Source organism: Mustela nigripes, chromosome 8 (genome assembly GCF_022355385.1).
Source record: "Mustela nigripes isolate SB6536 chromosome 8, MUSNIG.SB6536, whole genome shotgun sequence".
Taxonomy (NCBI): Eukaryota; Metazoa; Chordata; class Mammalia; order Carnivora; family Mustelidae; genus Mustela; species Mustela nigripes.
Genome location: NC_081564.1, coordinates 13,368,176 through 13,379,773, shown reverse-complemented (window position 1 = coordinate 13,379,773; position 11,598 = coordinate 13,368,176). Strand labels below are relative to the sequence as shown.

General features: G+C 49.4%; 1 protein-coding gene across 5 annotated transcripts in view; it reads left to right on the top strand.

Annotated features, from left to right (window-relative positions):
* NOS1 (nitric oxide synthase 1) overlaps positions 1 to 11,598 on the top strand; it is a 106,754-nt gene that overhangs the window by 37,828 nt on the left and 57,328 nt on the right. For all 5 annotated transcript variants that reach the window (XM_059408519.1, XM_059408523.1, XM_059408521.1 and 2 more), the window contains exon 3: positions 865 to 991. In XM_059408519.1, coding sequence (XP_059264502.1) covers positions 865 to 991 — 127 coding nt within the window. The remainder of the gene's footprint in view (positions 1 to 864; positions 992 to 11,598) is intronic.

Genomic DNA, 11,598 nt, shown 5'->3' with positions numbered 1-11,598 from the left:
GTGGTGGTGATGGTGATGAGGGTGGTGGTGGTGATGGTGATGAGGGTGGTGGGTGATGATGGTGATGTTGTCGAGAGTGGTGGTGGTGATGGTGATGAGGGTGATAACGATGCTGATGAATGATGATAATGAGGGCCTCCAATTCAGAATGGCTGTGAATACTGGACTGAAAAACTGTGACCCTGAGCATCTTAGTGTCTGTCTCGCTTACAACATCCATAAAACATCGTTAATATCCATCCCTACCTCATAGAGTTGTCAAAAGGATTAAATTAAAACCCTTGTAAGGTGCTTGACACATAAATGCTTAATAAACACTAGCTATCATTTTTATGGTCTTATTTATTTTGTTGCTCTGTTCCCCTCATTTTCAGAATCATTTCTGTTTCTCTTGGTGCAGCTATCATTAGTCTCATTATTAGTGCTTATTCAGAATTAGGATGACCCATCACCCTGTCCCCCGGGGCTTGTTGTCTTCTCTGTCTGTCCTGCCTCCTACATCTGAAGTTGTCCAGGGTTCTGCTTCTGTGTCCCTGGATCTTTGAAATGGGGAAGTGAGAAGGAGGACCAAGGCCAGGTCAAGGCCATCCGGAAGTGATGCCCACAAAGTTGGGTATGTACCAGCCATCAGCGCCGACATCAGTGAGCTCACCTCTGTGCTTGGCGAGGGGGCTGCCTGCCTTCCCACATGTTGCTGGTGATTCTGCTGAGCAGCAAGCTGAGCACCCACAGCGTGTTGGCTCCGTGCAGAGTCCTGAAGATGACTGCAGAAATTCTGTACAGATGTAGGTCTTGCAGACCGGGGCCGTCAGCCTGTGCCCCCTGAGAGCATGCCTTTCTCACTTCCCCTACGTTGTCTTCCAGAGGTGTGGATGGCAAGTCACACAAACCGCTGCCCCTTGGCGTGGAGAATGACCGAGTCTTCAGTGACCTGTGGGGGAAGGACCATGTGCCCGTCATCCTCAACAACCCTTATTCAGAGAAGGAGCAGGTAAGCGGGTGGTGCCAGCTTGGCTCCCACACTGCACGGCTCCCTAAACCTTCCCCGGCGTGAAAAGGAGGGGAAGGGATGGCAAATATCAAACCATGTTGGGATGGGGATGAACCACCACACCTGGAGAGCTCAGGGGCTCTGAGGCCAGGAGCATGCCTCCTAGGAGATAGGTTTTGGCTTTGTTTTGCTTTGTTCATGATCTTGCCATTTTTTGAAATTCAATTCTGTTTTCACCAACAGAGGCACTCCCATGCCATTCACATCCCAAATTTAGAAAGTAAAGATACATGGTAAAAAGTTTTCCTCTCTCCCCTAATTCCAGCCACATTCCAGCAATTCCAGCAATATTTATCATTTCTTTCCGCAATACTTTACGCATAGACACACACACACACACACACACACTATTTTCATGCAAATGAGAACACATTGTACATATTTCTCTGCACCTTGCTTTTCACTTATCAACATATTCTGGTGATTACCCCCAATCTGTAGGGGAGGGAAGGCCTGGCACTTTTTCACAGCTGTATAATATTCCATTGCATGGCTCTGCCGCACCTACTGAGCCGATCCTCCATAATGGGCACTTAGGTCCTTGCCGGTATTCTGCCATGACATTGCCTAAATGCCCCGCATGGCACATGGGCAATCTTTTCAACAGCATAAATTCCTAGACATGGAATTGCTGGCTCAGCGATCATATACATTTGTGATTGGGGCAGAAATGGAGAAATGGCTCACCGTAAGCATTGTCCCAATCCTACCAGCTAAGCAGGAGAGCAGTGGTATCCCCCACAGTGGTATTAGCCTCACCAGTCTAACGTATTATCAAACTTTCGGTCTTTGCCAGTTTGCTGAGGTGTGTTTTGGCAGCTGAGTCGTTGTTTCTGAGCATAGAGAGATTTGGCTAGAGATAGTGCCTCATTCCCACCTGCTTGGGCAGCTTACAGACCAGGCCAGTGCAACCCTATTAAAGCAGACGAATTTGCTACCTATCCTCTGCACTGCAACGATTTATGGGAGGAATGGTGTGTGTTCTCATCCATCCTAGATGGCACGGGGCAGGTGGCCAGGTTCTGTCTTCTGATATATCTGGATGGATGGCACCTTTCACTACCAGCTCACCTGAGCAATGACCCAAGGCCTCTCTACATAGCCTCCCAAGGGAAGGAGGGAACATTCCAGAGCCTCAGCGGGGATTGCTTTCCCTAGCAGCTGATAGCTAGCCAGGAAGATAAGATGTCAGGGATTCTGCGGTAGGTCAGAGCTTGCTCCCCCTGGCTAGTGACTCACCCTCTTGCAGTGACATCTAGGAATGCTTGGAGGAGGAACACCAATAGAGACATCTATTATGCTGTCCTCAAAACTCAGGGCCACACCGTGAGCTGTGAGGGCGCTATTTTCCATTCATGATTAATCGAGCAAATGAAGTTAACATTCTTCTTTGTATTTCCTTTCTTAACTGAAAAGAAAGGAGTATTGCCGTAATTCAAATCCTTGCAAGACAAAAGAAGAACAGAAAGAGACGGCCTCAGGCTAGACCCAGGCTCTGGACATGATTTGTTAGGTCTGTACTACATTGCCTTAAAGGATAATTTGTATTTGTACTTTGAATTTACTGCCAGTGTTTTAAAATTTTATATAAGTGTTGTATTCACAGCTTCTCTTTAAAAAGGTGGACACACTGACCACCTCGAGCCTATATTCTTATGAGACAATAATCTGCATGGACAGAGCATGGGCTTTCCAGTTTGCCACAATCCCCACCACTCCCTATTGTACCCCTCCCCTTAAGACCATTGTCTGTTGTTTCTTTTTGTAACATTAGTACTATTGATTTTCTTAGGATGAAAGGGAAATATTTTTATACCCATGACTTTATTGTAAGTGGCAGGTAAAAATAAACCAGGAGTTTTGTATGTTTCAGGAAACACGAGAAAGATTTCTTATTTTACAGAAATGAAGACTATTCTTATGTGTTTAACATGCAGCCGAGTGTTTCATCTTGAAATTAGCTAGCCTGCTTGGCTAATTTACCTTACCTACGTACCTATCCCTCCAGGTGTCAGAGTTTATAACTGCTGGTTTGCATTAACTCCTGAGACCTGACCTACAGAGACAAAACAGAGGATGCTTTGACCCCGCCAGAAAGACCCTTAAAGTCACTGCTGAATTCTAAGCAATGGCAGGATGATGGCCATTTCCTTTTATGTTGCTTACCTCGGTTTGACAGTGATAGCTTAGAAACCATAACCTTGAACTTCAGGCCTGAGGAGTGGGACTCTCAATATTGGGAATGGGGCAGAAGTGATTAATAAGACCACTGGCCCTCTTTTCAGAGCTTCATGGTGCAATGATCAGTGTCTTAGGTCAGGCAGGCTGTTCTAATTCCAGAATTCCATGAACTGGGTGGCTTACAAAAAACACATTTATTTCTCACAGTTCTAGAGGCTGGGAAGTCCAAGATCAAGGCTACAGCAGTTCAGGGTCTGCTGAGAGCCCACTTCCTGGTTCATGGCAGAGGTCTTCTCTCCCTGTGTCCTCACAGGGCAGAAGAGGCATCTCTCTGGGTCTCTTTTAGAAGGTGATTTAATCCCTTCCCCAAGCCCCCACCCACGAATGCCCCCACTCACGAATACCCCCACTTTGGGGATTAGATTTCAACATATGCATTTGGGAGTCAGAGGGACTTAAACATTTTGGCCATAGCCATCAGGGAGGGGTGCTGAGGACTTGCCTTAGAGCTCCTCAAAAATGGTCGTTCCCTTTGCCTGGAGAAGGAGAGACAGTGCTGGGCAAGGTAGGAACAATCACATCTTCCTAAAGATAAGATAGTTTTAGAATAGGGAGCCTCTAGATTCAGGACATGCAGATCAGCAGGCTTGGGGAAGGGATTAGATCACCTTCTAAAAGAGACCCAGAGAGATGCCTCTTCTGCCCTGTGAGGACACAGGGAGAGAAGACCTCTGCCATGAACCAGGAAGTGGGCTCTCAGCAGACCCTGAACTGCTGTAGCCTTGATCTTGGACTTCCCAGCCTCTAGAACTGTGAGAAATAAATGTGTTTTTTGTAAGCCACCCAGTTCATGGAATTCTGGAATTAGAACAGCCTGCCTGACCTAAGACACTTGCCAGGAGGTACATTCTCTCTTTTATCACCGGCAAATCCTCAGTGTCGTTTTGACCCCAAAACCACCGGCTATCAAGATCACCCTGACTCCGTTGTCTGTGCCTCAGTTTTCCAAATGCATCTCAGAGATACAGCTGGAAGAGGGTAGAGAGCTAAGTGGCTGGGTATATGTGAGTCCCAGCCCCAGCGCTATGGAAGCAGCCTTGTTACTTCCTGCTAGACATCTCCATAGCCACAGTGCTGGGAAATGTTTCCCAGGCCGAGCAAATTAATAGAAAACGTAATGTTCTTCTTTTCACCCTTAAAGACCGGCGTATATGCCTCGCTTCTTCTCTACCTGCTCAAAGCCACTTTACCTGGAGCTTTCCAGACCGGCTTCCTTCCTCCCAGTTGTAACCCACATTCTTTGCTTTTTTAGGCATCTGCGGGGGGGGGGGGGGGGGGGGGGGGGGGGGGGGGGGGTTAGCATTGTTAATAACACAAAAAGAGACCCAGCCACTACCTGCCTTCCTGAGTCAGGACGAGACAGGGGGAGGTGAAAAAAACAGCTGGTCTGCATTTCCCCCAAGGACGGGGCCAAAGGGGACAGAGTCCAGGGGAAGCAGAGTGGATACAGGCTAGACAAGAGAAAGAACTTCCTGATTCAGAAGACTGTTAGCTCCCTGAAGGAATAGTGAGGTCTTCCCCTTCCTTCCTGATTCTCTCCTCTATCCGCAGTCAAGGAAAATCAGCCACCTTCTCTTCAGTCGGTCTCTGGAGGCTGAGATGTTCATCTCTATCTAGTGGTGATTTTTCTTGCTAACGGTTTCTGCAGGCGGTACAGCCAGTGAGACTCCAGTCCCTCGTCACCAGAACACAGTGTGTGAGTGACTGTAGTGCTCGTCTTCTTTTCTTTTTTTTCCTTTATTTGAAGATGGATAGCAGGAGTAGGAGCAGGGAGCCTGACATGGGACCCGATTCCAGGACCCTAGGATCAAATGACCTGAGCCGAAGGCAGATGCTTAACTGACCCATGTAACGCTCGTCTTTAAACATCCCTTTGCAAACCCTCTCTGGCCTGGGCTGGTAGATAGAATAAATCAGCTCCCCCATCACCAAACCTTTACCTGACCCCTGCCACATGCGTAGCCCTGGGGTAGAAACAAAGATGACCAAACCTCTCCCTCCCTCCCATAAGACCTTCACGGATGAATGTGGGGAGACAGACACCAGTACAGTGCTATTAATCCTAAAATACAAAGGGACACAAAACACTGTGGGAACATAAATACCTCAGCAGGCATCAGGAAGTGTTTAGCTGAAGAGGTAACATTTGAACTGGGTTTGGAAGGTCATAATAGGAATTTGCCAAGTAGAAAGTAGGAAAACGTATTATAGTAAAAGGAACCACTGTGGCAGATACACTGCTTTTTTTTTTTTTTTTTCTTGCTAAGGATCATTGTTGGACCTCTGAGGTCATCTTTAGTGCTGATACCACCTGGGACACATACGGACTTTTGACACCATTCTTAAGGCTCTTGACATAAGAATCCCCTTAAGTGAAAATGCTGCCCTATGTAAATGACTTGAGAAACTGCCCTTGGTCCATTCTCCCTGCAAAACCTCAGCATTTGAATCAAGCCTTTCTCTGCTTCCCTTCTTTTCTTTTCTTTCTTTCTTTTTTTTTTTTTTTTTAAGATTTATTTATTGAGGGGCGCCTGGGTGGCTCAGTCGGTTAAGCATCTGCCTTCGGCTCAGGCCATGATCCCCGTGTCCTGGGATCGAGTGAGTTGGGCTCCCTGCTCAGTGGGGAATCTGCTTCCCCCTCTCCCTCGAACCCCTCTTCCCCTCATACCTTGTGCTCTCTCTCTCTCTCTCTCTCAAATAAATAAATAAAATCTTTTTTTTAAAAGATTTTATTTATTTATTTGACAGACAGAGATCACAAGTAGGCAGAGGCAGGCAGAGAGAGAAGAGGAAGCAGGCTCCCTGCTGAGCAGAGAGCCCGATGCGGGGCTCCATCCCAGGACCCTGGGATCATGACCTGAGCTGAAGGCAGAGGCTTTAGCCCCCCGAGCCACCCAGGTGCCCCAATAAATAAAATCTTTTTTTAAAACGATTTCACTTATTTGAAAGGAAGGGGCAGATGGGGAAAGAGAAAATCTTCAGCCGACTTCATGTCCAAGCAGAGGCCGATGCGGGGCTCGATCTCACGACCCCGGGATCATGACCTGAGTCAAAATCAAGAGCTGGGTCCTTAACTGACTGAGCCACTCAGGCGCCCCTGTGCTTCCCTTCTTATTAGGCAATTCTTTCCTTACCTGCCAGATTTGCTTTCCGAAGGGGGAAAGGGTGAATTGTGTCCTGCTTCAGGGCCGAATGTCTATTTTTCAGTTACTTATTAAGCATCAGTTTGCTCCGTGGATGTGAGGAAGGATTTTGGGTCTGGGGGAGGTGGGATTTCCAATACGGCTCCCCTGTCTTATTCAACTCTCTGCCCTTCTCTCCAGCCTCTTGCTGACACTGGCAATCAGGTAGTCAGATAGATGACTGTTACATCAAAATCCCCCTGCCCACCACCTCATCTGGAGCCTGGCATTTCCTCACCCCTGGGGACACGGGGCTTGCTAGCTGCTTTCAAAATGTCAAAATCTGTTGAGAAGCTTTTCTGTACTATGAAGTGTTAGCATTATCCCAGTGCCTAGAAAGCTCCAAATTAGGAGGCGAGGGGAGGAGGAGTGCTTGTGGGTCCCCAGCGATCAGAGGATCAGAGGGGGGACAGGTCGCCTCTCCGCCCAGGCACACACCCCAGCTGTCCAGAGGGTGCTGGCTTTGCTGAAAGCCGAAAGCAGGCAGCCAGCCCCAGCGGGGCTGCCGCATCTCAGTGAAGGCAAACAGGCGACACTCCCTGCCTCTCAGCGACAACCCAGCCAGCTGCCGGGAAACATGCACGTTAATGACAGCAGGGTAAAAATAACAAGAACGTGGATCCCCATGCCCCGTTGTAGGGTGTGGCCATTCGGACTCTTGGACTCCCCAGCCCCAGCTCTGGGGACCTCTCCGTTTGGGTCTCCTCCTCCCGGTGACCTTGGCCAGACTACAAAACAGCATCTGCACGGAGGCCCGTTTCCTAACAGGCTCGTCCAGTTCTGGGGAGGTGAGGTGTGAGGTGACCACGTCTGTGAGAATAGCAGCTGATAATGTGTGTTGAGCCCCGTCGGGCGTGGTGCTGAGCACCTCAGGTCCCCAGTCTCACGGAGCCCCCCCCACTCCAACCCAATGAAGTACTGTCGCCCCCATTTTACAGATGACTGAACTGAGGCACAGAGGGTTCACTTGAGGAAGGTCACGTGACTAGTGAGGGGCCGAGCCCCACAGCCCGCTCTTAATGCTTAAGAACACAGCACAGAATGAGGGCTCTAAAATGTGCATTATCATCATTATTATTATTGCCGTTGTTTTCTTTGGCTGATTACGGTCAGGTTCGTTTAGGTACAGTTTTACTGCTCTTTGTTGCATGGCTAACGTGAGACCGATAGCGCGGGAAGCATATCTCCGTGCCTGGAAAGGGAATGTGAGTAGCCACCAAGTCTCGGTGACAGAGCTGCCCCCTCTCCCTTTGTGACTCCTTGTTGATCGTGATCAAGGCAGCGTGCGTCTTTCTGCTGCAGGGCTGGGGGTCAGGCTCTAGGAGTCCACAGGGGCCGGCAGCCAGGGTCTACAGTAGAAAGCCCAGACTTGGAGGACCTGAACCCCACGGCCTGCTCTGTTGCCTGTTAGCTGTTAATTTGAAGATAGTCATTTCACCTCTCAGAGCCTCTGTCTTCCCCTCCCAAAGATGGGTCACCACGAGGAGGAGGAGATGTCCAGCAGCATAGCCCTGCTCAGCCACCAAATAGCCATTTGCTAAACATTGCTCATGATGGAAGTTGAGAAGTTCACCATCTGGGCATTGTCTTTTCATCAAATGGTTGCCTTGACTTCCAGTAACTTCCAGAAACTTCCACGTCTGAGATGAGCTACAGACATCACACACACACAGCAGTTATCATACTGTCATAGGTTGCCCTCAAACTGGAGACCAAGAAAAAGCCTCAACAAAGATACTTTCTGGGAACGGATGTGGAACGGAGTCTCCCTCAGCCCCCAGTGACAGCAGAATCCAAACCTTGCTGATATTTTGCTTCCCTCTACCCACGCCATCACCAGCTGGTGACCCTCGGGCTTCTTCTCAGTCGATTAGCCATGAGACCAGCCCTCCAGGTCCTGCTACCCCAGGTAGGCAGAGCCAGGGCGGAGCCAGGAAGCGGGGCCTGAATGGATGGGGCTTTGGGTTCAGCCCTGCAGGAATTTCCACATATTTTGCTAACTGTTTGTTTTAATAGTGAGTATGTTCAAAGCAAGCTGTCCTGACTGTTTCCAGTGGGACAATGATGTCTGGTTCAGGAATCGGCGATACCACTCCCACGCTTATTCACGGCATCAAACCACATTCGTGTTCTTTTCCCAGATAAGCCATGTTAGGTCAAAGTCCTTTTTCTCCCACACTGTGCACACGGACACCCCTCCAAACAGAGATTCTCAGAGGTTCATAAGACTTTCATTTTCCGAGTGTCGCAAGATACCTTGTAAGGTAAAAAGCTCAAAACATGATCACAAGCCTTGTGCATTTTAAATACTTAGCAAGTTAATGCTTTTAATCAACGCAGGCACATAGTACACACGTAATAGAATGGGGTTGGACCACAAGATCATTACAGGATTTCTTTTAAAATCAATTCCTCGTGCTCATATACATTTGGTCTGGTAATGGGACCAAGTTCAAAGTTGTCTAATAACATCTGGCCACTTGGCAATATCAGTGCCACGTCAGCATCTACTCAGCAATGTAACTTAACGTACTTAAAGACCCCTTTAAGACGTAACTTAAAGACCCCTTCCCTTCAGAGGCCCTTGTCTATCCCAGCTGTGGGATAGCTGGTCTGGCTGTGGAGCACCTCCTTGTAATCACCCTCTGCAGAAAATAGCCTGTTGAATCGGGGATGGGGGGCAGAAAAAGGGGGGGAGAGAGTCAGTGATTTCGAGCTTCCTTGGAGTCATTATACAGAATGAATCGCTTTAGAAATAATGCTTTGAATACACTACTAGGAAATTATACTGGAAAGTCCGAAGCACAGTTGGTTAAGTTTTTTCCATCACACAGATGGGGGGTGCCTGCCTGCTTATTTATGTGTCTGCCATCCTGGACCCTGACGGGCCTCAGCTCACAACCCGGTTACGCTTGCTGCCCATGGTGCTGCTTGAGACGGCCGTGGAGGGCACGATGTGTGTGTCTGGCCCCTGGGGTGGCTGGCACGGTCCCCAGCTCAGGCCCAGGAGGCTGCCCTCATTTTAGGACAATCCAAGCAGGACGGGCTGCTGCAGGCCTAGAAGGGAGACGCTGTCCCGGGCGCCAACAGTCAGAGTCAGAAGCTACTTGCTTCGTACAGGTTTGGGCTCTAGCTCCTGGATTATTTCCTAGGGCTGTTATCACAAAACATCACAGACTGGGTGGTTTAAACAGCAGGAACGTTCTGGAGGCTGGAGATCTCCTGAAATCAAGGTGTTGACGGGTTGGGTGGTTCCGAGGGCCGTGAGGGAGAATCCTCCCCAGGGCTCTCTCCGAGCTTGTGGATGGCGTCCTTGTGTTTGTGCGGCCTGGTCCCTGGGTGCGGGTCTGTCTCGAAATTTGCCCTCTTTCTAAGTGGAGTAGGGCCCACCCAAAAGACCTCATTTTAACTTAATGACCTCACTAGAGACCCCAAATAAGACCATAATCTGAGGTGCTGGGGGTTAGGACACCAGCCTATGAATCTGGGAGGGACATAGTTTGGACCCTAACAATTCCTAAAATGTTGTATCTCCCAAGAGCCCTCCGTTCCTGCTGTCACGTGCTTGTCCCCAGTTCACAGTGAGCTCCTGACTGTGACAGCCCATAACTGGGGAAGGGCAAGGGGCTTGGCTTCTGTTTCTAGATCTTCCAGATCCTGAGGTCTTGTGTCTGTCTTCCTGCCTTAAAAGCCCCCTTCCTGCACCTTCCCGTCACTTCTGCTCCTTACTCCCCAACTTCCGCAGAAGGCTCGCGGTCCTCCCCTGCCTGCGGCTGTCTGTTCTGCTTCTGGCACCCTACTCTCCTGCACCTCCCACCCCACCACAGCTGCTGCAGCTATGCCCCGCCCTCCCGGCTTCCCCCCTGCACCATGGCATCCGCCCTCCCCGCCCCCCCCTGTGCCCCACCCACTCTCCTGCCTTGGGTCTCTCTGCCCTCACCCTCTCCCTCCCACAACCCCTGCGGTCGTGTGTCCTAACCCTTAGCTTTGAAAAGCTCCCCCCCTCCCCGAATCAGGCAGCTTCAAGAGTCCCCCGGTCTCTACTCAATCAAGACAAAAGCCTTCGGCTTAGCATCCAAGGGGCTCTACGATTTTGAAATGCACTTAGATCACGTGTTTGTTGACTTGGGCTGCCATCACGAAATACCACAGGCTGGGTGGCATAGACGTAGGAAGTTATTTCTCATAGTTCTGGAGGTTAGCAGTCTGAGGTCAAGCCACCAGCATGGTATTGTCGGGCGAGGGCTCCCATCCTGGCGTGGAGACGGCCACCTCCACTGTGTCCTTATTCTGCCTTTCTGTGTGTGCGTGGAGAGAGAAAGAGAAAGAGGTTTCTCTTATTATTATTATTAGGCCACCAATCCTATCAGATTAGGTCCTACTCTTATGGCCTCTTTTTTTTTTAAGGTTTTATTTATTTATTTAAGAGAGAGAGCACACAAGCTCTCTTGTGTGCAAAGGGACAAAGAGCAGAGGCAGAAGGGGAAGCAGGCTCCCCACTGATCAGAGAGCCCAACGTGGGGCTCGATCCCAAGACCCCGGGATCATGACCTGAGCCGAAGGCAGACACTTAACTGACTGAGCCACCCAGGCGCCCCTGTTATGGCCTCTTTTCATCTTAGTTACTTCCCAAGGTCCTGGCTCCAACCGGTTAGGGCTTTAGCGTATGAGTTCAGGAGGGACGCAGTTCAGTCCGTGGCAGACCTCAGGTGTTTGTTGAGTATGTACTATGGGCTGGACACTGGTCTAGGGGCTGGACATAGAGCAAAGTAGACAGTGGGTAGGCGGAAAACTCTATCTGTATGTAAGTATCTGTAGACTTTATATATACTGATCTGTAAGTCGTAAGATGTAGATACATGCAGATACATATACCCTCGCAAGTGCAGTGAAAAGTGCCTTGAAGAAAAATAAAGCATGCAAAGGGAGTAGAGGTTACCAGGGGTGGGGCACTGTTTTAAGGAAACATCTCTAATGCTGTGCCGTTTAAGCAGATGGGGACATAAGTGAAACAACCTAAGCGGTCAGCCACTGGAGGTCAATTCGTTGGCTCAAGAGCCTGCAGTTTGAGGTGCCTGGGTGGCTCAGTGGGTTAAAACCTCTGCCTTCAGCTCAGGTCATGAT